This window comes from Podarcis filfolensis (assembly GCF_964270895.1).
Source record: "Podarcis filfolensis genome assembly, chromosome: 5".
NCBI lineage: Eukaryota > Metazoa > Chordata > Lepidosauria > Squamata > Lacertidae > Podarcis > Podarcis filfolensis.
Window position 1 is genome coordinate 64,570,828 of NC_139608.1, and position 25,907 is coordinate 64,596,734.

A 25,907-nucleotide genomic window follows, 5' to 3' on the forward strand; every position below is an offset into this window, starting at 1 on the left:
ACTGCAGAGATTATGATAACTTTCATCAGCTACTACATAATTATGCAACACGTGTCTTTCTGCATTGTTAATTATGAAACAGACACAGAGCAAGCAAAAGGGTTATGACAAAAGTATTATCACACACCCATCATGGCAAGTCTGTACAAAACACTGAAATGTACATTGCATTTCCTTGCATTTTGTTTTTTTAAAATGTAATGCACCTGAAGATTTATTTTTAAATTAGTGATATATAATTTGTATATCTACATTTATTTATTTTTGTCCTGTGTGCGTCGCCATCATTATTTTGTATCCATGTGCACCTGTAAGTTGTACTCAAACTAAACCCATTGAAATGAAATGAAAGTTATTCGTACCCCTTAGTGGGTCTACTCTGAGATGCAGAGCAAACAAAATGGTTAAGACAGAAGGATTATCACATACCCATCATGGCAAGTCTCTACAAAGCATTGAAATGTACATAATACTGTTGAATGGTCTCTTTAAATTTGAAGGTTCATTATTGTTCCACAAGATGTGTATGTCTTTAAGGGACAGAGCAAATAACATGACCTAGTTTTACAGCTGTGAAGCAGTATAGCGGGTGCTGTTAAGGTGTTAATTAAGCTGTGTCAGCAATTGAGTATAGTATATAAAGAGCAGCACCTTGCTCTCTCAGTACCCTGGGGGTTGGGTTGGTGAATGGGTCATGCTTATTGATATGTTTAGTGTAAAAGGAGTTTGCTTTTGTTATTACAGTGGTACCTCGGGTTACATACGCTTCAGGTTACACACTCCGCTAACCCAAAAATAGTGCTTCAGGTTAAGAACTTTGCTTCAGGATAAGAACAGAAATTGTGCTCTGGCGGCGCGGCGGCAGCAGGAGGCCCCATTAGCTAAAGTGGTGCTTCAGGTTAAGAACAGACCTCCAGAACGAATTAAGTACTTAACCCGAGGTACCACTGTAAAACTTAGCTAAAGTTATTTTGCGTTCCTTGTAATGTGTGGCCTCCCCAGCAAGCTCTCTGCAGTGCAACTAATCTGCAAATAGCCAACAAATACTTCCTTGCATTTAAAAAAAAAATGTAACCCACCTGGAGATCTTTATATTAAGTGGTATATAATTTTATGTCTACATTTTTTTGTGTCCTTTGTGCATCGGCATCATTATTTTGTATCCACATAAGTTGTACACACACTAAACCCATTGAAATGAACAGGGCTAAGTTATTCGTACCCCTTAGTGGGTCTACTCTGAGTATAACTTGTCGGATTTGCGTTCGACCGAACAACTCCTCTGGTTGAGCCTTCCAAATCTCCTCCTCCGATGATTAACGACCTGAGCCTTTGATAAGGCTCCAGGCACATTCCCCATTATGCAGAGTATACAGCAGCATGCAGAAGGATGAGATAGTATGAGCTACATGGCTAAAGAGATTTATTACTAACTACACAGACAGAAAAGCAATATACATGCTCTCTCTGTGAAAGGCAGAAAGCAACTGAAACAAACAAAGGAACAGGAAACCAGTAACATCGCATCTGCCTACCATCTCCCGTGAGACTTCCAACAGTCTGGAAGGTCTCTGGAATGTAAACAGAGTCTTGTGACTCAAAACACTGCACAGTGGGAACACACAGAAATCTAACATAACTAACATGGATTCAATCTATAAATAACTTCTTCTTCTTCTTCTTGCTAATCTTCTCGGTGCAAGAGTGTAGAGTGTGGTGGTTAAAGGGTTAACCTTTCTGTGTCTCACATCTGAGGGAAGGGCTTCCACGGGAAGTCAGCCAGGATGTTGCGTCACAGCTCTTTGTTGTTTTGTGCTGTGAGACTTGTTTTTGTTTGTCAGTCGATCCCTGCTCCAAGAAGAAAGGAGTCAGAGAAAAATGACTCTGACTCCTTTCTTCTTGGAGCAGGGATCGACTGACAAACGGAAGCAAGTCTCACAGAGCAATTGAGCAACATGCCGGCACCAAATGAGTTACTTTTCATTCCAGCTGTGTATATGTATGTGCAATTGCAGTTAATTATTATTTTATTTACTGCATTTATATGCCCATGCTTTCTTCCAGGGAACTCCAGATGGCATACATGTTCTCCCTTTCCCCATTAAATCCCCACAACAACCCTGTGAGGAAGGTTAGGCTGAGAGAGGAAGTGGTCATGGTCACCCAGTGAGCTTCATGGCCCAGTGGGCATTTGAAGCTTCTTTCCTGCCCCTTGGGAAGCGAGGGGGGGAGGATGGTCAGAGCAGAGAGGAGGACAGTGGCAAGCCATCAGGGCTCCCAGATGAGGAACAGCGAGAAGAGTGGCAAACTCTGTGACTGCCCCTGGGCAACAAAAGCCCTAGCTATGCCACTGTCTGAGTCCACTGCAAAGACGGTCCATTCTCGTGTTGCCACCCTCCGGACCTCTCAGGGAGGAGGCACACGAAGGAGGGCCTCAGAAGATGACATCAGGGATCTGGTAGGTTCATATAGAAAGAGACGGTCCTTGAGGTATTGCAGTCCTGAACTGTTTAAGGTTTTATAGGTCAAAACAAGCACTTTGAATTGGGCCCAGAAACTAATTGGTAGCCAGTGCAGTCAGACCAGGATTGGTGTAATATGTTCAAACCGTCTTGCTCTGGTGAGCAACAAGGCCACTGAATTTGGCACTAGCTGAAGTTTCCGAACCATCTTCAGACCCATCTTGTCTAGGGAACCACCCACTAACAGTGCCTCAGTCTTATCTGGTTTGAGTTTCAGTTTGTTGGCTCTCATTCAGTCCATTACCGAGGCAAGACACTGGTCCAGCACTTCCACTGCCTCACCTGCAGATGTAAAGGAGAAATAGAGCTGAGTGTCATCAGCATACTGCTGACAACATACTTCAAACCTCCAGATAACCCCACCCAGCAGTTTCATGTAGATGTTACACAATGTGGGGGATAGGATTGAGCCCTGTGGGACCAAACATTGAAGGTTTCATGGGGCTGAAAAACATTCCCCAGGCAACACCCTCTGGGAATGACCATCCAATTAGGACTGGAACCACTGCAAAGCGCTTCAGAAGGATATCATAGCTGATGGTATCAAAAGCTGCTGAGAGGTCAAAAAAAATTAACAGGGGCATGTTTGCCTTGTCTCTCTCTCAACAGAGGTCATCATACAGGGCGACCAAATGAATTTCTGTGCCAAAATTGGGCCTAACCCCTGGTTGAAATGGACTGTGGTTATGTTGAAAGCCTTGGTAGAAATGTAAGAGTCAGCTGCACCCACTCCAGTCTTGAGGAAAGAACCCACAGTACTTGCTTATGCTCACAATTCCCCATTGAGCCATGGGCACATAGCCAAAATCCTGCCTCCTAGTGTAACCTCGAAATGGGACAGGGATGCCTGTATTTAATAAGAACATAATAAAAGCCTGCTGGATTAGGCCAGTGGCTGTCAGGAGCTTGCCTTCAACAGCTTACTGGCTAGCGATCTAGCGAAATCAGAGACCCGGAGAGCTTCTTTTAGTGTTGACCGCCTCTGCTCAAAGGTTAAGAACCTCTAATGTACAAAGATCTCCGTCAGATGAGAACAACAGGTAATATCTAAATTGTGCCTAAAAGATGAGGCGTTTGCAGAAAGAATTATGCTTTTGCAATGCATAATCAAGGAATTCTACTATCAGTTGTGTCACTGCAAACAGGTAGATTTAATTTGATGGTGAGAAACAAGTAATTAGCAAACTGATCACATATACACATTGTACAGACCTATTGCAGCATCTACAGTCACATGGAATTGGGGTTGGCATATTTGTAACAGTTAAAATCCAGACAGAAAAGTTGTTGTGATTTATTTTGGCAAATTTGCGAAAGAATTTTTAAGGCGAATCACCAAAAATGACAAGTCCGACATGGGTTGCCATACATCTGGATTTTCCTGGACATTTTAGCAATTTCTGCCTGGACACTACTTCTGACTGCAGTATTCCGGATAGGTCCAGCAAATTCCAGACATATGGCAACCCCAATGGAATATATGCAGTATATATGACTTTTGTAACATTTTATTTGTACTTCAGCATCAGATGAAATATGTCAGGGTATAGTTTCTTTGAAGCATCCAGACCCCATAAAAAATCAGCATGCTGCCATTCCGGAATATACTTGTGGAAAACCAAATTAGAGATTCGAGGAAGCAACAGCTGAATGTCCTTTCTATTTGACATAATATCATGTCCGGCATACCACACAGCAGTTGGCACAACCATGTCTTCGATTTGATAGAATGGAGGAGTGGTCTGTGGATGAAAATATCAGAATGATTAAAATGAGTTTCTTTCTTTTCTTTTTTTATAGATATTTATTGAGATTTTACAAACAAAGAAAATTACAATATAAGAAAAGAAAAATAAAAAAGACAAAGGAAAAAAATACAAAAATACAGAAAAAATACAAAATATGTAAAAAAAAAACAATTGAAAACAAATCAAACTTTTCATGTATTATATTTCAATTACTCGTTTCCTGACCTCCTCACACCTCCCTTTTTTGTATTCCAGTTCACATAGTTAATTCAGCAAATCCTTTCCCTCTTGATTAAAATGAGTTTCACCTACCAATCTTAGATTTTTACATTTTCTTGACCTCCCGATGGTTCAAATGCAGTAGAATCAAAATTATGGGGAAATGGTTCCTTGAGCATTAGTTTGACTTATGTGTGGAGGTTGACTGGCTTGAGTATAGGCTATACCAAAATTGTGGAATGTATCATTGAGGATCTATATCAGGATTAATGTGCATGTCTGCTAAAGTGGGCAATGGTTTAGCCTGGTACTTTTAGGCCCTGGATTTAATCGTCTTGCATGCAAGTTGTGAGCAGGGTTTTGAAAGCTGAACATATGACTTCAGCTTAAAAGCTCGCAGAATATTTCTTTCCCACTGCAATTGCATGGCCTCCCAAATGCCACACACACACACACACACAGACGGTCAAGTTCAGTCAAAGGCAAGTATGGGGTTGCGGCACTCATCTTGCTTTCAGGTCGAGGGAGCTGGGGTTTGCCACAGACAGCTTTCTGGGTCATGTGGTCAGCGTGACTAAATAGCTTCTGGTGCAACAGAACATCACAACAGGATCCAGAGCGCACAGAAACACCCATTTACCTTCCCGCTGCAGTGGTACCTATTTATCTACTTGCACTGGAGTGCTTTCGAACTGTTAGGTTGACAAGAGCTGGGACAGAGCAACGGGAGCTCACCCCATTACACGGATTCGAACCGCCAACCTTCTGATCAGCAAGGCCAAGAGGCTCAGTGGTTTAGACCACAGCGCCACCCACGTCCTACACATGTATATACACATATGGACACACACAAACACATACCTTCTGAGCATGAGCAGCTTTCCTTTCAAAAAAAGCACTTGAAAAATAGAACCATCTAGACTAAAAGAAAGAATTGAGTTTGCTTCTGCTGATCTAGGGCTAAACATATTTACTTCCCATGCTGGCTGAGGTGCTGGAGTCAGGCTGGTTTGTCACTGCCAGTGCTATCTGGTGCTCTTTAGGTGATCATTTGGGCTATGGAATCCGGGACCTCAGCCATGTGTCCAGGCATGGCTGCACAAGGACTGGTGGGAAGCATAAAGGATTTGCCAGGAGAGGGATGGGATCTAGGTTTACAATGTTGGTATCCATCTGTCTTGAGAGACAATGGAGTCCATCCACTGCATTAGCAGTGCCAAAGTGACCTCCCTGGGGTGCAGGCCTGGGCGGTGGGTATGGGGATCCTGGGCTGCCCAGACAACAAAATCATCCTCTCATCCTCACTGATGTGGTCCAAAGGAAGCAGAGCAATGCATTTGACACCAGCTTGCCTGCAGAAGTTGCTGGAAGGAGGCATACAAGGCCCCACCCAACCATCACCGGATTTGTGCAGAGTTTACTCCTAAACCTTTTCTTTTCTTTTTGGGGTGACCCACTAAGTTCAATGAGAGTTAGTCCCAAATAAATATGCAACTTTAGCACATTGAAATCCATGACAAATCCCAATCACAACCCTTATAATTACCGTATTGTATATAGCTTTGTTCTTACTGCCATAGTCAAAATATTTCAGTTCTTTTGATTTAAAAACCTATAGAAGAAGGGGGAAAGTACTGAATTTTCAAATTTTTAATGCTGACATATTTATAAAGTACACATAGATTAAAAACTGGCAATATGAATTGACAGAACCCTATCCCCAATCCCTACACAATAATAATAACAGTAAATAATAATAATAATAATAATAATAATAATAATAATAATAATAATAATAAATAATAATAATAATAGTAATAATGATAATGTGATGTAATATGGTATGGTAAAGGTAAAAAAGGTAAAGGACCCCTGGACGGTTAAGTCCAGTCAAAGGTGACTATGGGGTTGTAGGGCTCATCTTGCTTTCAGGCCGGGTCATGTGGCCATCATGACTAAACCGCTACTGGAGCACAGAGGACCGTGACGAGTGCCAGAGCGCACGAAAACGCCGTTTACCTTCCTGCTGCTATTTATCTACTTGCACTGGCAAATATGGTATAATATGATTATAGTCAACAAAGATCTTGCTATAGATTTCAAGCAATCAAAATATTTTAACTATTTTGTCGTGAATTTCTTTGTACAAATAATGAGCACAACCAGTCAAGGCAGTCTGATTAATTTAGATGTGGTTTCGTAAGAATATATTATTGTTTTATCTTGAAAAAACCTTTTCATATTTATCTGTTTTTAATAATACTATCTGTTTTTCCAATATTTTGCACACTTTGCAAATTACTAAGTATATATATCATATATCACAAGTAACTGGACAACTACACCAGCAATAACTCAGAGCAACAAAGCTCCTGTGAGTGGCAGCTTGTTACCGTAGTTACTATTTACTGCTATATTGTTTTTGATTTTATGTAACTTTCCTGTCACCTTCTGAAAATTAAAAAAAGAAAACCCCTAAATATTCACACACATTAAGCATTCATTTGTACATCAAATGAACTCTGAATTTTGAAATAAGGAAAAATATGCATTGAACCCCACCTGGGCCAAATGGATCATGTTTTTTACAGAAGCAAAATCGGGAACAATTCCAGTATATACATCAGCTCTACTCTGGATTGGAGAGAAACAATAAGAATGTAAATATCTTTTAAAAGCATCTCTGAATATTCTGAGGAAGGAAATGGATGAATTGCACTAGCAAAAACATCACCAACATCAGAGCAATACAACATGCATATATCTTGAGAAAGGTAAAGGGTTATTACATAGGAAAACATCCTTCTCAGGTAAGATGTGGTTGAGTTTCGTGCAAATTTGCATTTTTTATTTTTATACAATTTTAAGCATCTGTGACAAATAAATATGGGACACCTTTGCCCAGTATCTGCTTGACAGTGCCTAAAAGGATCCCCCCCCATCATTTTTATTTGCATTTTTAATACAAAGGCAGAAAAGAAAAACCCACATCTCCTCCCCTTCACATCCCAGTTGTACAACTTTCATATCAATCTCAACATACAACTAAATATCTGGTGACTTCAGTTCCACCTTTTTCCTGATTTCCTAATTTTCTATTAAATCCCGTATTCCCCATTTTTAATCTTAGGATGTCTACCTCTGTTAAATTGTATTAACTTCTATTCTGCTGGATTTACTCAAGACCTGCTTGATTATTTACTTTTTATACTGGTTCTTAAAATATTCAATAAACACTTTCCAATCCTCCTTATATTCTATATCATCTTTTTCTCTTATCCTGTTCATCACTGCTGCCAATTCAGCATATTCAAGCATTTTAAACTGCCACTCTTCCTTGGTGAGTACCATACTCATTCTCCACTTTTGTGTCAATAAGATTCATATAATTCAAACAGACTTTCCTCTAGATAGATATATGATCGATTTCTGTTCATTTGGAGCATGGTTGTTTGTATGAGGGCAGAAATGGCATTGGGCAAGGTCAACATAGTATAGGGGGTGCCCCATAAGTGGTCTGAGGGAAGAATTAGCCACAGCCACCTGCAAGCTCAGTGTTAGGTATCAGTCCCGTAGGAATCTGTACCATAGTTGCCCAGTGAGGCCTTGTTTGTTTGGCTTTCACCCCAGAAAAGTTAAACACATGGAACAGGTTTGGGGTGGTTCAAACCCAGCAGACCCATTCCATCAATATGGGGCTCATGGAATGATGAACTGATACTGGGACCCAAGGCCTTTCCAACCCTTACCCTTTCTGCTGCTGTCAATAAAAATTTGGCTTGATTTTATCCCATCATCATTGTATAGTCTTGCTATTTTACTGAACTCAAAACAACAAAAACCAGAGAAAACAACAAAAACCATATAGTTTATACATTCTGTAATATACCAGGGTCTCTTCCACAAAGATTCTTCTAATTTCCTCTCAATTCTAGCTGCAACATGTACAGACTTGGTCACTCAATTGCACATTTAGGACTCCAATGCTATACATGCATAATTTGAATCATGTACTATTGAACTCAATAGTCATGCTTTGGATTGCATGGTTAATTTATCTTTATCTATTAGAATAAAATATATTGCTGTTGGGTGGACTGGAGTATGGTGTTTTGTCAATATCTTTAGCAAAATTAAGAGTCATCATACCACGTTTAAGTTATTTGGATTGCATCCACTGGTTAGGAAAATAATTTGAATACAAATCTCATCTATTACGGGATAACTGCACAGCTTGGCATTCAGTCTTTTCTGTTTGTTACTAATACCAACAAATTCTTTCTTCCCCCATTTCAGCTGTAAAATAAACACACAGAGAGATCTTGGTAAGTCTCTGTAGGATTAATTTCCTAAGGAAGTACCAGGTATTCAAGCAAGACCCAAGGCATTGACTCAACTTAAAGGTTTTATTGAGGCTTCGGCAACAGACTGGGGAAAACATGGAAATGGGTCTGATTTATACACATTTCAGTGTCCCCCGCCCCTTGGCAATACCAGGTATCACCCAAGGCAGTGATTCAACTTAAAGGTTTTATTGGGGAAAACATGGAAATGGGTCTGATTTATATACACTTCACACACACACCCCGCAATAGCCGCCTAGTGCATGATTGGCTGCTTTGTGCCAGGCAGCGAATCACAATGCAGACCTCAAAAGTCTGGCCTGCATGGTGATGCGGACTCAAGCTCTGAGAAGGAGACACCAAGGAACGTACATAAAATTTTTCATGACTACCCCCCTCCCAAACCTTGAGGAATGAAGTGCCTATATCACTGAGCTGATTATACACACAAGAAAAACCTATGAGAAATACCGACTCTGATAAATCCATCAGGAAGATTGAAAAATAGCGCCGCAGGTCCACTGGTGTCCACAAATGTGTAGGTAGGAGCCAAAGCCATGAAGAGCTTGACTTTCTGAGCAACCTGTGGCCTGAGTGAAAAGCCAATTAAACCTGCCAAAGAGAAAGAATTCCAGAATTCAGCAGCTATTCCAGATATACCAGAGCCGATATGCACACTGAGTCTTTTGGTCCCTCGTACTGGGGAATTGCCTTATCATAATAAAAGAGTACATTCATATGATCAGGGCCTCAGTACAGGTGACTGAAGTTAGGGCTGAGAAAGACTACTGTCGGATACTCAGGAAAGCTGCTGCCAGTCAGTGTTGACAATGCTGAACTACATGAACCAATGGTCTGACTTGGTACTACAGATCTCTGTAGTCCTATATACTTATCTGGAACCAGCTGGCAAAAAGTCTCAAAGCCAATTAAAAAAAAAGTGCTCTTAAATCCCTTGCTTGTTGTTGCTTCAATCTGATTAGATTTCAACTATATCTGTATTTTGAATTTTTGATAGTAAGAAGGCTTTTAAAAAGGGACATGGGCAGTAAATAAATTCCATTCATTTCACATTACTTACCAAGTGTCCCACCCTGAGACTGACCGATAAAATACAACCCTTCTTGCTTTGTTTTCTGCAGGATAAAAGTTATTGTTGCTGGAATATCATATATCGCAATTTCATGGAAGCTGTAAGACATTACACGAACAAAATGCAGGTGATATTTTTTCCACTTACTCTCATGTTGCATTAAGAGGTCACACTATTAGAAATGTGCATGGACTCATGCCCCAAATAATGAGGTGAACTAGGGTAATTTGAGCTGTGATCTCCCATTCCTAAATGGGATTATGCCTTTAAAAACATGTTAACAGAGTCCCCGCCCTGCACCACTTAGTGATTATTGTAATCAAATTTTATGTACATTGTAAAAATAAGTAAGTAAGTGATTCCCAGTGTCTCTGTTGCCTATTGCTCAATATCCCAAAAACCAAAGCACTGCACCAACAAGTACAAAACAACCACTCTGCAGTGCCACAAATCCAACTTAATGGTGTAAAATTGGAAAATGTCAATCACTTTTCCTACCTGGGCAGTTGTCTTTCAGAAGTGCTGAGACTGATGCTGAAATCCAGCATTGCATAAGCTCTGTGAGTGCAGCTATCTCTCGACTGAAGCACAGAGTGTTTGATGACAAGGGCATTCACAGGGAAACCAGAATGGTTTTTATAAAGCTATTATACTACCAATTTTACTGTACATATGTAAAACATGGACTGTTTATAAACACCATCTCCAACTTTTTGAAAGATTCCATTAACGGTGTCTCCAAAAAATATTGCGTGGACAGGCGGAGTCCCCAGATCCCGAGCGGTCCCCCCCTCGTCATGTGGAATAACGACTCAAGACAACGTGCTATGGGATTAAATTGGCCACAACTTTATTAAATTTCAAATGTGGGTAGACCTTGGCTCAGGCATTGGGCGTTCTCCCTCCCCAGTCCCCAGCCGGGGACCTAGGGAGCTTCAGGGTTATCCAGTGTGGGGGGGGGGGATGGGCCGGCTCTGGAGAACATATGTTCAAGCAGAGATAGCCGCCCCCGTTACGCCGCCGCCGCAGGGGAGAGCAATGACGACCTTTTGGCGTACGGTCAAAGCCTCCCTTCAGAAACCCCTTTAACGGGGAACCCTGGTATCTCCGCCACAAAGAGGAAGATGGACTAAAGGGTTCCGCCCAAGTCCTGATACCACCAAAGTTGTGACGTTTTGCTACGGGAAAGGCAAAACCTGCCAATGCAGGAAAATTCCTTTCCGGCCCTTTAACAGCGACCTTAACGTAGCAGCACCCGCATACCTGTGAAGAAAAGTTAACCTGCAAAACCTATGAAGAAAAGTTAACCTGCTAAAGAAGACATTGACTGAGGGTGGGTAGGGTGGGAGAAGCTCTGGAACCAAGTGAGGATTCCCAGGTAAGATCCTCCCTCTATTGTGTGGGCAGGTAATTCCTCCCCTACCTGGCCTGGTCTCCTTGGCAACGCTTCCCCCAGCTGGGATTGGACAACTGACTGAGGTAGGCAGAGACCTCCAGGTATCCCACCTGAGGGAAGGCAAAGCCAAGCCTATGCTGATGGGGCCGCTCCAGATCTAGGGCTGCACGCGTCCACGCAAAGGGTGCCCCCCATTTTAAGCAGGGAACGGTCATTCCACATCAGGTGGGAAAACAGGCAAATTAATGTCAGTGTACTGGAAGAAGCAAAGATCACCAGTGTTAAAGCAATGATTCTTCAACATCAGCTTTGTTGGACTGGTCATCTTGTTCAGATGCCTGATTATCATCTTCCAAAGCAACTACTCTCTTCCAAACTTAAGAATGGAAAGCGAAATACTGGTGGACAACAAAAGAGGTTTAAAAATGATCTCAAGGCAAATCTAAAAAAAATGTAGTATAACCACCGATAACTGGGAAACTCTGGCCTGTGAGTGCTCCAGTTGCGGAAAAGCCTTTACGAAAGGTATCATGGACTTCAAAGAAGCACGAACTCATGGCAAAAAGGAGAAACCAGCTAAGAGGAAGGCACATTCGGCAAACCCTCACTGTGATCAACTCCCACCCAGAAACTCACTGGAAGGACCTCACCTGAAGCTGAGACTTGGCCACCTCATGAGAAGAGAAGACTCCCTGGAAAAGACCCTGATGTTGGGAAAGATTGAGGGCACAAGGAGAAGGGGACGACAGAGGACGAGATGGCTGGACAGTGTTCTCGAAGCTACCAACATGAGTTTGACCAAACTGCGGGAGGCAGCGGAAGACAAGAGTGCCTGGCGTGCTCTGGTCCATGGGGTCATGAAGAATCGGACATGACTAAATGACTAAACAACAAAAAATCCAAACTAGATGCTCCCAGAGAATAGACAACAGAAACTAGGCTTTGCCTGACCAGATAGAGGCACAGCTGGACCACCTGGTGAAAGGCATTCTGTAGCACCATGGCCACCTGAAGCTCAAGCAACTGCAAAGGATTCAGAAGTACCGCCATGCTATGTGCCCACTTCTTCAGAATGGGTATAACCCCATCAAGAGCAGTCTAGGAAACCACCCATTCCTAGTGCCTCCTTGGTTTAATTAAACACATTGTTGTCCACCCACCCAGCTCCCCTTTGACATCTTTGTATTGTTTCAGTTGGGCCCAGCCCCAGGCAATCTAGGGCTTCATCTACACATTCCCAGAAAATCCCAGATTGGCTTTATTCAGTTCAGGACCTAAGATTTGTCCAGAGAGAATGCACAGACCTAGTTATGATCTCAGAGCCCCACAAATTCAGTCTTCATGAATATAGAGAAAGTCTTCATGAATATAGAGAAAGTCATGCATTTTGACATGTTGATGGTTCTGGGTAGAAACATCACTTTGAGGAATATACCACAAGCTAGAGAAAGAAGTCTCTGAGCTTATAGTGTGAAGGACAAATAAGAAAGGGAACCACAATCCACCATGTCCCATCTTTGGGAAGTCTTTCTAGGAGTGAAGCACTTCTGACACAACACTAGGGAAAAAAAGATACTTCAGAGACAGTAATCATTGCAATTGTCTCAACTATCCAAGCTACAAGTTCTCCCTTTATACCTGAAATTCCAAAATTCTTCTTGGTCAATTGACAGGGTCTTGTGTCTTCTAGACCAGCTGGTCCCTCTAGTACTTATTATCCAAACATCATAACCAGCATCTGCTAGAGCAAATCCCAGGCTATTGTTGGGAGGATTTACAATCCAGGTCCTACCTTCACTCAAAATACCATGTACCAGTAAAACAACTGGCCTAGGACCTGGGGGGAAACAAGATAAAGGGCATTAGAAAATATTGTAGTCAATCTAACTTTGAGGTAATTTCTGTTCACTTCATCAGCGTAGTGCAATTAAATCACCATTTATGCACACACAATAGTTCGATTCACGTTTGGTTAAGAGTTCAATTCACATTATCCTTGGCATTTTTTCTTAGCTTTCAGAAGGTTAGAAGCTGGTGTGCTGATATAAAAAATATAGTTAAGAAGACTAAGATCACATCAAAACACACACAGTGGGATGTGACTTATTGTCTTCAACAATTCCAAACCCAGAAACTATGGTAATTCTGAGCTTTTATATGCACACATTTGTTTTCTCTGGGCTGTGTGGAATCCTGCCAGTACTTTTCCTTAAAAAAAAAAAAACCGATAAAGCCCAGTTACATTCCAAAATTACCTGTCTTCCCAGAACTCTGCATTCCATAAGGAATTCTGTTTGCTTGCAAGTAGTAGCCATCCTCTGTCAGGATTTCATGCTCTTCACTGGGGTATCCCCAATATTGAATTATTTCATTCTGCAAGAACAAAGAAATTCTCAACAAATTGAGACCTTTATTCTAAATCTAGAGTTGCTACAGGAGATTTTAGTTACTATGGTGCTGAGGAGAGGAGAAAAAAGTCCTGAATCCTGCCTCCCCCCCCCCCCCCCGCTGGCTGTAATGAACAGAAGCAACCAGGAGGAGCTATCGGCAGACAATGTATTAAGCATTAAACAGAACATGTCGTTTGGCCTTGGGGCTAGCTAAATCCATCCATTATAATCCATCAAGCCCTCTTTGGGGTATCTCAGGCAGGCCTGGAAATCCTTCTGTGAAAAGCAAATGCTTTGGAATATCACTTAAAAGAAATATGTACAAATCATAATAACCTGTTGTTTTCAAATGCATCTGAACAAGCAACTCACAATAGTCATAAATTCTTGGGGATTCAAGTGTCGTTTCCTTAGGAATTCTTCTGACTCTGTTGTCTGTTGGTTTAAGCACACCACTGCCCAAAACAGCCACATCGCTGACCTGTGTAAAACAATATCTGTTGCTTCAAACTCCTTAGCAAAGATGGGAAGTCTGTTTTAGAATGATTCTAGATGTGCTGAGGGCAGTGAGTGCAATTTTAGTTCTGATGGTGGTGTGCAGGGAAGAAATAATGGATTATTATCTCTCTTCTGAAAATATTAGTCACTGAGATGGATGCTTTGTGGGGAACCACTGAAAAAAGATCTGCCTCACGTGGAAAAGTCAGGGCTATCTCTGAAATAAGGGTAAGCATGCTGGATTCTGAGGGAAGCAGCTTCCTGGTCACTGAAAAAATAATATCCATTTTTGCTAGACATGGCATTCTTGAGGTGATTTGGACAGATAATGGCCTCAGTTTGCACCTCATGCATAAGAACTTTCCCATAGTATGTGAGTTTCTTCACATCACTTCAAGGCCCAAATAGCTTCAATTAAGTGGCTTCATGTAAGATGGAGCACAAAAAAGTGCAAGATTAAGGTAGTGGCTGTGGTAAATTATAGGGCATCTCCCACTGAACATGAAGAATCTCTTGCTGAGCTATTGCTTTGTGCAAGGATTACTTGAACAAGGTTGCCCAACTTACTGGACGCTGAAGGAACAACTACACTTCCAGAAAGACTCCATGAAGTATAAATAAAATTTGAAAGAATCCTGTGTAAAATTTTAATAATTGCAGGAATATTGTTTTTGTGTATGAACTTGTAAAATAATATTTATATTTATATTTATATTTATATTTATATTTATATTTATATTTATATTTATATTTATATTTATATTTATATTTATATTTATATTTATATTTTTATTTATTTATAGATAGATAGATAGATAGATAGATAGCTGGGCTGCAAGGAACAAGGACTGAAAAATTGTGGCCAGAGCAGAATGAGAAACTGTAGAAGCTGGATCATGTTGACAATATTTTTAAAAGCAAAATTAAACATTTGTTATTAGCTTGCAATTGTTTCCAGCTTTCTTCACTAATACGAGGAACAGCACTTATGCAACCCACCGCACAGCGAACCCCCCTCCACAAACCTGAGCTCACTCAGAGCCCCCGTCATGAACTAACTGTCCAACATTGAAACATACACACATACCTCTCAACACCGAGCTCCTTTCCCACACCCGCTGCCCCACAATGAAACCAAGCTAGAATTTCAAAACATAAGACATTCTTGTTGGTTATACCTGTTTTTAAATTAGTTTTTAAAAAATTCTTTAGATGTTTTTAACAGTTTTAAATGTTTTAAACATTTTTTAAAATCATATTTTCCTTATGGAGGAAGGGCAGGCTACAAATGCCATTCAGAAAGTAATGTATAAATAATTCTGTACACATTTATGCAGTTTGTGATTCCCCCACAGCTGAATCAGTTCTGTGCCAGCAGCCTTAATTTCTACTGGGCTGTAGGCTGTACTTTATGATAGCAATGTCTAACTTTGTTAAATGCAAGCTATTAAAATGTAAGACCAAGGTATGTCACCAGAAAATAAATGAAAAAGATATGGGGAAGAAAAGATTTTTGCTTACCTGTTCATCAATAGCAACCACATCTCTAATACACACTGAAGAAGACTTAGTTTGTAATAAACTGAAGAGAATAAGATCACTTTCATCAGCTACTGTATAATGTTGCAAAACGTGTCTTTCTGGGTGCATTGTTAATTATGGAACAGAAGCAAGGAAGATGGTTATGATAAAATTATCATGACGTACCCATCATATGCCTAGTGGCAAGGCAAGTCTGTAAAAAACATTTAAATGTAGATTACACTTCCTTGCATTTTTTTTAAAAAATATAACCTTCCTGGAGATTTAAATCCACCTGGTATATAAATTGTATTTCTACATTTTTATTTTATTTTTTCATCCTGTGTGCATCGTCATCATCATTATTTTGTATCCATGTAAGTTGTACACAGATTAACCCATGGAAATGAACAGGGCTAAGTTATTCATGTCTACTCTGAGTACAACTAACATGGATTCAGTCTATAAATAATAACTTCTTGTTGTTGTTGTTGTTGCTGCTATTTTTTGTGCTCCAAGAGCGATTGAGTGACATGCTGGCACCAAATGAGCTACTTTTCATTCCAGCTCAGACCTCCAATGTGTGTGTTTGTGTGTGTGCAGCTGCATTTCAATTATTATTTTATTGACTGCATTTGCTTGGGAAGTGGGGGTGGGGGTCGGGGAGGACGGTCAGAGCAGATAGGAGGACAGCGGCAAGCTGGAGCACCTGCTATCTCACTCCTAATCTTCATCACCCATTATTTCCCAGCTCCTTTCTTCTTCTGGTGTGTGTTCAGTTTCAAATCACCATGGTCCTGGTTCCTTACTCTCTTCCTATTCTCCCTCTCTGTAAACCACTTGGAGTGGCTCATCTAGTTCAGATGGATGTAAAAATTGTGACATTTGATTGAATATTAGACATAGATTTTGATTTTGTTCTAACTGTCCCAATGTGCTGGTCCCGGGGGGACGTAAGATTAGATTGTCAATAGCCCCTACTGAATGTTGGTTGCCAAGGCAACCAGAGTTACACTGTGATAGGTCGAATGTTTTGCAGCACCCCAGGGAAATTGATACCAGTGGGGAGTTGTATATCTTTACATACTATGACCTGTAACCTTTCTTGTATGTAGAAGGATGTTTTCAGGTTTTATGACTTTTGTGTGCTGTGTTTGAAACTGCTATATAAGTTTTGTTCTAATGTGCCTTGTGGCAGTCTTTCCTAACCAGCACTTCTGCTGAACAACTATTTAGCAAAGGTGTCCTATTGCAATAGCTTTAATAAACTGGGTTCCTGCTGGATCTGTTGGGTTTGCGGTTATTCTTTTGTTCCATGTTTTTATTTAAAAACATAACAAACCTGGGTAACAAACAAATGGTGTAGAAGTCAATTCTTACCACAGGATGAATAATGACCTTGTTTACACAGTCATTCACAATATGATTTTGCCCTTTTAACCAAGCAGTATTTACTGGTGTTTTATTGATATTGCTAATTCTCCTTTAGGCATGATTATACTGATTTAATTATGTTTTGTATATTGTATGCCACCTTGATGTACTTTTATGAATACTTTTATAACTATTTCAACAATTAAATGATATTGCCCAGCAATGAACCAACTAGTTACATGAAGTCACCTTCTTATTTAGTTTGTTAATTCCTTGCATCATTTTGATTATGGTATATGAAAACATTGTGGGCGATTTTAAAGAACAAGACTGGGTGATAACAATCATTTCCAGTTGTTCAAGAGGTTTGGGTTTGATTTTTTTAGATAAATGCAGCATGAAGGAAGTAACAGTTCTGCAGCTGCTGCTGCTCCCGAAACATCCTAAGGACTATATTCTTTATACTTTTTAATGTTATAATATAGACAGTCTTATTCCTTGGTTTCTGAATCTCGGTCAGAGAAGGTCTGCAACTTGTGCTAATTGTTGCTGGACTACATTTCCTGTGATCCCTGACCATTGGCCATGCTGATTGGGGCTGATGTCCAACAGTCAGAGTTGGGCCACAGGCTGCTCACCCCTGGAATATAGCCTGTGGCCCACTTGGAAGTATCCTGGGCTCTGAATGATAACATCAAAGTTGCAGGTTCGATGACACAGCTGCATATTCCAGCACTGTAGAAAGTTGGACTAGATGATCCTCAGGGTCCCTTCCTTCCAACTGTACAATTCTATATATCCCACCTTTCTTCAAGGAAATCTAAGGCAGCATGGATTGGCAGCAGGGTAGGGTGGTCAAATCAGTCTCAAATGCAGTGATTAATCAAGCTTGCTTGGCAGCCTTTTATTTTAAGTGAATTTTTAGTGGGGGTTAACTGAAGTTCTTGTGGTAGAGAGATGATATAGCACAATGACAAAGAGACTGATCTGGTTCCTGGTTAAAATATTGCCTCTGCCGCTGGGGCCTTAGGCAAACTACTCTCTCAAAGCCTCAGTCCCTGCATTTGCAATATGCCAAAAATAATCCTGACTTACCTTACAAGGGTGTTGTAAAAATTAAAATGCATGATGCATGTTTTATAATATCTGCTTGTGATTGTGTAAAATAAAATAAAATAAAATAAAATAATGTAGAGTGCTTTGCACACATATAAATGCTAAATATAAGTTCACCATCAGTAGGAGATCTTTTATATTTACACTACATTTTCATATCTATAAATATCTTTCAGACGTGAGGAACACGAAATCTTCCCATCTTTTCCACAAATGGACTAAACAGTTTGTGGTAAAGAATTCTATGGTCTGGATAACTACTAAAAAGCATTTGACACACATATAGAATCATTCATCAAGTCTATTCAATGCATAATAAGGTAGGCAAGGGTGAGCACGCTTTGAACTACAAAATAACATTAAATGTCAAATTCCAGTCACTGAACTGCAAAATATTGAGTGTTCACGGAAGGAGGCATGCTACACATTCTAGCCATCAGGCTCTCCTCCTGCTCACAACCGCAGATAGAGCATTTGGGCTGGATTCAACCCAGCATGCTTGTGTAAGCCAGCTCAAGGCATCCAATTAGCATAATGGGGTTTTCCTCACACAAACACTCTGTGCCTCCTGAAAATCAGCTGTGGAGAACCTCAAGAACAGCATGCGGGGGAACAGCACATGGGGAGGGAGGCAGGAAAAATTGCTCTGTCTGGCAATCAGAAATGCTTGTGCTGTTGGAAAGATCAGAAGAGTACATTCCTCCTCACATTTTCTTTCCCAGGCCAGACTTCATGTTAGTGGTTATTACTGTACGCACAATGAAAGGAGCCACAACAAAGTCCACCATTCCTGGCTGGGTGTCAGAGGAAAAGCAACTGGTAGTGACAACCATGTAAATTATGAACATCTAACAAAGTTATAGCTGCTAGAACACACATCTCTTAAAATATTTAATAAACTTATCCACTGTTCATGTCATTTGAAAGAGCTGCAAGGCATTACACAATTGCAGTCTTTGTGAAAGACTAATGAAACAGTAATTAGTAATCCTACCCAGAATCAGTCATCCAATTATCTGACAGTTGTATATTACTGTTCTTAGCTTAGATGCATTTTCGGCATTTTATTAGAGAATCTCCCTGTTTTGTGGAGTTTGCAAATGTGTTTTTCTTTGTACATTATGAACCTCTTGGTGGCTGCAGAAGGGCAAGGAGTCACCACCAGCTTTGCTTTTGTTCTTTTCCTGTGAATTGGAGCAAACGGCAATCCACAGAAAACCTGACTTGCCATTTGTTCCAGTTCAGCATTAAAGAGTGTTTTTTTCAAGAGAAAAGCAGGTCACAGACCTGGAAGTGCAGGCTTGTGGCTAGAACGCTCAGGACAAAAGTAAGTGTGAATGAGCCATCAGATGAAACCACTGATTTTCTGGGGGTACCCATGGGTGTACGCAGCACTGGTACCCTTTTTACTAGAAGAGAAGCACTGGTTAAAAGTGTGGCACTTACTGTAACAACTTCATGGTGAGAAGAAGAAAAGCACTGGATGAAACACACTTATAAGTCCTCTCATCAGAGATTCCCACAGTGCATAGGAGCCAACTCCTAGGGGCCACAGGGGTTTGATTCCCACAATAAAATGATTGAGGGCACTGGGCCCCCACAAAGTTGATGGGCATTCCCATTAAAATGATGTGTGTGCACTGCATCATGTGATCAGTTGTGTGAGGCGGGGCTTCCTTGGGCCCCCACAATATTTTATTCAAGTTGGCACCTATGCCACAGTGAGTGGAACAATGTCACAATGCTGCATAGCTAATCAGATGAAGTTAGTTCATGTCATTCAGAGCAAGGGTGTTCCTTTGTAATTACAGCGTAAGATTACAAAATATATTACTCCTACAGTTAGAACTGGATATGGAAGGACTGATTGGTTCAAAATTGGGAAAGGAGTACAACAAGGTTGTATATTGTCTCCCTGCTTATTTAACCTATATGCAGAATTCATCATGCGAAAGGCTGGGCTGGAAGAATCCCAAGACGGAATTAAGATTGCCGGAAGAAATCTCAACAACCTCAGATATACAGATGACACAACCTTGATGGCAGAAAGTGAGGAGGAATTAAAGAACCTTTTAATGAGGGTGAAAGAGGAGAGCGAAAAATATGGTCTGAAGCTCAACATCAAAAAAATGAAGATCATGGCCACTGGGCCCATCACCTCCTGGCAAATAGAAGGGGAAGAAATGGAGGCAGTGAGAGATTTTACTTTCTTGGGCTCCATGATCACTGCAGATGGTGACAGCAGCCACGAAATTAAAAGACGCCTGCTTCTTGGGAGAAAAGCAATGACAAACCTAGACAGCATCTTAAAAAGCAGAGACTTCCGGTCGGCGCCAGCGCTAATGGCCGCCTCCTGCTGAGCTCCGCTCAGGGAGGCTACTTCACGAGTTCGGGTCTGACCGCTACGGCGAAGCGGGGACCCCTAAAATCTCAGACGCGGAAGCCTGAGAGCAAGGAGGCTCGGTGGGCACCTTAAGCGCCCCCCTTTACTGCAAAGGAGTCTTTTTAAAGGCTCCGGAGTGGCATCGGGGAGCGCGGTGCTGAGAGCCGCTACCCAGCCCGTGGAGTGAAGCCGCGTCGCCATTGACGGAGAGCGCCGATTCCTTCCTGACATTTGGAATTTAAATTGGACTACCGTGAGTAAGACTGAACAACAAATTTAAAAGGAAACAATTAGAAATTGGCTGAAAACGGAGAAGGCAAAAAATAAGGAAGTCTGCCTTCCTCGGACTGCATGTAAATAAAGCAACGAAACAGGAAGCTGCAATTTGACAGAAAGCAGCTTTAAAATTGACGGACTCAGACATTGGACTCAAATCCCCCCCTTAGCAGGCAGGGGCAGGGGGGGGAAGATTTGTGATCTGTTTTACCTGCATGAAAGAAGCTTAGAAGGGGAAAGTTCTGCCGTTTTAAACCCTTGGGGACGACTGCTTGGAAAGTGAGTCACCGGGACTGAGAACTGTCATCTGAGATTTGCTACAAAGTAGGCGCTTTGCCTTGGATAATAACTAAAGACCTTATTTGCTACAAGTTTGGCACTTTGGAAAGATACAATTTGATATTTTGGAAAATATTGGACAATTGGTTGCTACTTTTGTTTACCTCTGAAGGGAACTTTTGTTTCTTTGTATTTGGAACTTTGAGCTGCTCCATCTAGAGGCTGTAGGAAAATAGCCACTATTTTTTACTGTAGGGGACAGGCTTGTGGAATTCCCCAGCTGAAAGTGATTCTCGTGGGAACGACCTTGGGATATGAGTGGCCCAACAGAGGAGAGATTAACAAGGGCTAAGAGCAAAGTTGAACAGAAGAGAAGAGGCTCAATTGTAAACCCAACTGCAGCTGCTTCAACTCCCTCCATGGATACAGTAACAATAACAAAGGCATTAGTCAAAATAAATGAAACTCTGGAAGTGCTAACAAAGCAGAGCACTGAAAACTCCAAACAGTTGAATGAATTATCAACAAAATTGGACTTGAATACAGAGACTATAAATAAATTAGTTCAAGAAAATGAGATAACTAGAAAGATCGCAGAGGAGGCAAAAACTTCGGCAGAGGAGGCAAAAATTTCTGCAGGAAACACACAGGAAAAGATAGTACCAGTCTGTAAAAAGCTGGAAGAACATGATGCGGCCCTGTCTTTATTGGAACTACAGAGGAAAAGTAGAAATTTGAGATTGAGATTGATTCCAGAAAATGAAAAGGACAATTTGATAGACTATCTTACAAAAGAATTTCTGGACTTTTGGCAGGACAGCTTGAAAGAGGAGGAATTTAAGATAACAACTGCTTTCAGACTGGGAAGGAGACAGAACAGAAAGAGCCCAAGAGATTGCCTGATAACTCTGAGATCTCAGGAGGAGAGAGACAAGATATTGAATTTACATTTTCAAACAGCCCTTGAGATTGAAGATTCTCGCGTGCAGATCTTTAAAGATATCCCTAAATATATTTTGGAAGCGAGGACCTATTACAAGGATTTGGTCACTCTATTGAGAAAGAACAACATACTATTCAGATGGGAGTTCCCACAAGGCCTGTCTTTTAACTACAAAGGAAAGAAAATTAAGATAAAAACAGTGCAAGACAAAGAACAGTTTCTGACAAGGAACGAGGAGGATCTTTTGAAGGAAACGGCGGAACCTACGGACCTAGAAGATCTACCAGACATTTCAAATCTATCTTTTGGGGCTAAAAAACCAACAGAAGATCTTCTTGGAGCTGTTGGAGGGGTAACCAAATAAATAACAAGATGTCTCTGCAATTTCTAAGTTGGAATTGTAATGGTCTTAATCTTCCTAGAAAGAGACGAGAGGTTTTTCATATCTTAAAAAAAGAACAATTGGACTTGATTTGTTTACAAGAAACCCATGTGACTAGAGTACACCGAAAATTACTTATTAACAAAAGATTAGGACAAGAATTCATTTCATCGGACAAAGTGAAGAAAAGAGGAGTGGTGATTTATGCAAAGGAAAAGTTGGCCCCTAAATTAATATTTAAAGATGAACAAGGAAGGTATTTGGCAATTGAAATTCAAGTTCAAGGAGAAAAATTATTGATAATAGGAGTTTATGCACCAAATGAAGGGAAGTCAGAATTTTTCAAGAAATTGCATGAGACATTAAAAGACTTTTTGGATTACAACGTAATTTTAATGGGAGACATGAATGGAGTGGTTTCTACAAATATGGACAAAGCACAAAAACAGGTGATCTCCAAGGATGGGAGATTACCTAAGACCTTTTTTGAAATGACTGACAATATGAACCTGATTGACATCTGGAGAACAAGGAACCCTCTTGAGAGAGAGGGAACTTTCTTCTCTGAAGCAAAAATGACATGGACTAGAATCGACCAAATATGGGTAACTAGTGGGATGGCATCAAAGATTAAGAAAGTGGAAATCTGCCCAAAGACTTGCTCCGACCATAATGCTGTAAAGATGGAGATGAACCCAACAACAGCTGGCTCCTTTAGATGGAGGATGAATGACTCCCTATTTAGAGACGAAGAGGTCTATAAAAAGGCCCAGAAAGTGGTAAAGGACTATGTCAGGGAACTGTCATCTGAGACGAAGGAGGTGAAAGGGCTCATGGAGGGTGAGAGAGACCACTCAGTGGAGGAGGGGACCAGCAGGGGGAGAAGTGGAGTTCCAAGGGAAAGTGAGTCGGAGGGAGGGCTCAGAGACACTTCAAGCGAGAACAGTGGGGAGGTTTCAGGACCTCCCGTAGGGACACCCACTCCTCGGCGGAAACTGTCACGCCGAGAGTCCAGAAGACGCGTTTCCGTTAAGGAGCTTTTATGCTGGAAGAAGTTCCGTAAACGCCCACTGTCCGATGCAACGAGCGATTGATGGAGCCATGCTTAAGGAGCTCCATCACAGACAGAGGTTTGGGAACTTAGCCAAACTCTGAGGGATCAGGATTTTACGCACAAGCAGCTCACCATCCCATCACAGCAATCGGACAGTCCCTGAAAGCAGCTTGTGCAGAGAGGCATCATGAGCAACCCAGCCGGAGCCGGAGGAGCAGCAGGAGCTGGAGAAGGTCCAAGTCTGGAAGAAAGGTACAGAGTGTTGGAACTCCAGCTAGCAATGCAAACGGCGAGGCTAGAAGAAAGGAGGGCGCAGGATGCAGAAAAGGCAAAAGGCGCTACACTAGCAAGAAAGATGCCAGGAATGGTGCAGAAGTTTGGGGGGGGGACCCCAGGAACTACCAAGCCTTTAGGACAGAGATGCAGTATGCTCTCGAACTGCAGTTTAACGACTTTCCCGATGAGGCATCGCGAGTGGCGTTTGTGATTGGCCATCTCGAAGGGGGGGCGAGAGACTGGGTGAGGCCCCTGATGGCAGGGAATAGTGACATGCTGAAGGACGCGAGGAAGTTTTTTCGCGCCATGGATTTGATGTTTTCCAGCGAGATTGAACAGGGACTGGTGCGCAGGCAATTGATGGCTTGCAAACAGGGGAGCCGACCGGTTCGTGAGTACTGGACTGAGTTTACAATGTTGATACATAAATTGGGGTGGGACTTATCGGCGGAACCCATTCAAATGCTCTTTGAAGAGGGGCTTTCTTCGGCGGTGAAAGACGAACTTTCCCGGGCGCCCAGGGCGGAGTCTATGGACCAGCTGACCAAATCAGCGCTGACCATTGGAGCGCGCCAGGAGGCAAGAGCCTTGGAGAAGCGGGAGGGGAAAGGAGAGCGTTGGAGGGATTTCCGCATTCCAGAGATTCCAGAACCAAGTTTCCCGCCCGGAGAGCCGATGGAAGTTGGAACAGCGCGCGCGCGCGCAGTTTCAAATCCCAGTGAAGGGAGGAAGAAGGAGGGAAAGAGCGCCAAGAAATGTTACCTCTGCCAGCAGCCAGGTCACTTTGCCAGAGTCTGCCCGCAAAGAAAGGAATGGCAAGGGATGGCGGGAGCTGTTGGGGGGAAGGAGGAGGAAGTCCAGGAGCCAGTAAAAGCCAACGCCTGTCTGCCACTGTCAGGGCACTGCAGACAGGCCAAGGAGCAGTAAAAGTGCCCACTCCGGAACCTCCAAGACCAGACCTAGTAATAGAGGTGTTGCTAGAGCTGGCAAACGGATACCCACTAAAGACCAAAGCGCTGTTGGACTCAGGCAGCTCCTGTAATTTTATGAGCAAGGAGTTTGCAGCTGAACACCAGATACAGACACTCCCTTTAAGCAACCCCCTGCAGGTCACCACGATAGATGGGAGGGAGCTGTTGGGGGGAGAAGTTAGCCTACAGACCGTCCCAATGGTTATGAGGGTGGCAAGGCACACCGAAAGGATAGCGTTCAATGTAGCCACCCTGGGAGGGGCGCCAGTCATTTTGGGAATGAGCTGGCTAGCGTTGCATGACCCGCTAGTGGGCTGGCATCAGAGAGTGGTCTCCTTTGGGTCAGCACATTGCCTGGAACACTGCAAAGAGGGAAAGGTGCCAGAAGGGGCTAAAGCCTCCCTAGCAGGGACGGAAGTGGCGGACAAAGGGAAGGTGCCCAAACAATACGCTGACCTGAGCAAGGTCTTCAGCGAAAGGGAAGCAGATAAACTACCACCGCATAGAGACTTTGACTGCCAAATTAACCTGGTCCCTGGGGCCCAGCTCCCCGTGGGCAAGCTGTACGCCATGTCAGACAGGGAAATGCAGGAGTTGAGGGAGTTTATTGACAAAAACCTGAAGAGAGGTTTCATCAGAGAGTCCAGAGCGGTGGGGGGCAGCCCAGTGTTTTTTGTGGACAAAAAAAACACGGATAAACCGAGATTGGTCGTGGACTACCGGCGGCTGAATGCCGTGTCAGAACCAGTGACTTTCCCCATGCCCAGGATTGATGACATTTTGACCAGGGTGAGGAAGGGAAAGATATTCACGAAACTGGACCTGAGAGGAGCGTACAACCTGATACGAATAAGGAAGGGGGATGAATGGAAGACAACGATGTTCACCCCCCTAGGGGCTTTCGAATATCTTGTTATGCCCTTTCGATTACAAGCAGGCTCCGCCTGTTTTCAATCGCTCATGAACCATGTACTGGGACCTTTGCTCTACAAGAATTGCGTGGCATTCCTCGATGACGTGCTGATATATTCAGAGAATGAGGAGCAGCATGTAAAGGATATCAGGGAAGTGCTGAGCCAGCTGCAAGCAAACCAGTTGTGGGTGAAATTGGAGAAGGGTCAGT

The 25,907-nt window shown here is 42.2% G+C and overlaps 1 protein-coding gene across 1 annotated transcript; it reads right to left on the minus strand.

Moving 5' to 3' along the window:
- Positions 1–3,650: 3,650 nt before the first annotated feature.
- LOC310762740 (lipase member M-like) lies at positions 3,651–14,276 on the minus strand. Its single transcript, XM_083614212.1, has 9 exons — positions 14,084–14,276; positions 13,577–13,694; positions 12,960–13,158; positions 9,914–10,023; positions 9,308–9,444; positions 8,639–8,785; positions 7,052–7,123; positions 6,036–6,101; positions 3,651–4,264 (listed from the first exon to the last, which is right to left on the minus strand). Exons 1-9 carry the CDS (start codon positions 14,183–14,185, stop codon positions 4,031–4,033), a joined length of 1,185 nt encoding a protein of 394 aa, XP_083470338.1. The 5' UTR covers positions 14,186–14,276; the 3' UTR covers positions 3,651–4,030.
- Between the last annotated feature and the right edge of the window lie 11,631 nt (positions 14,277–25,907).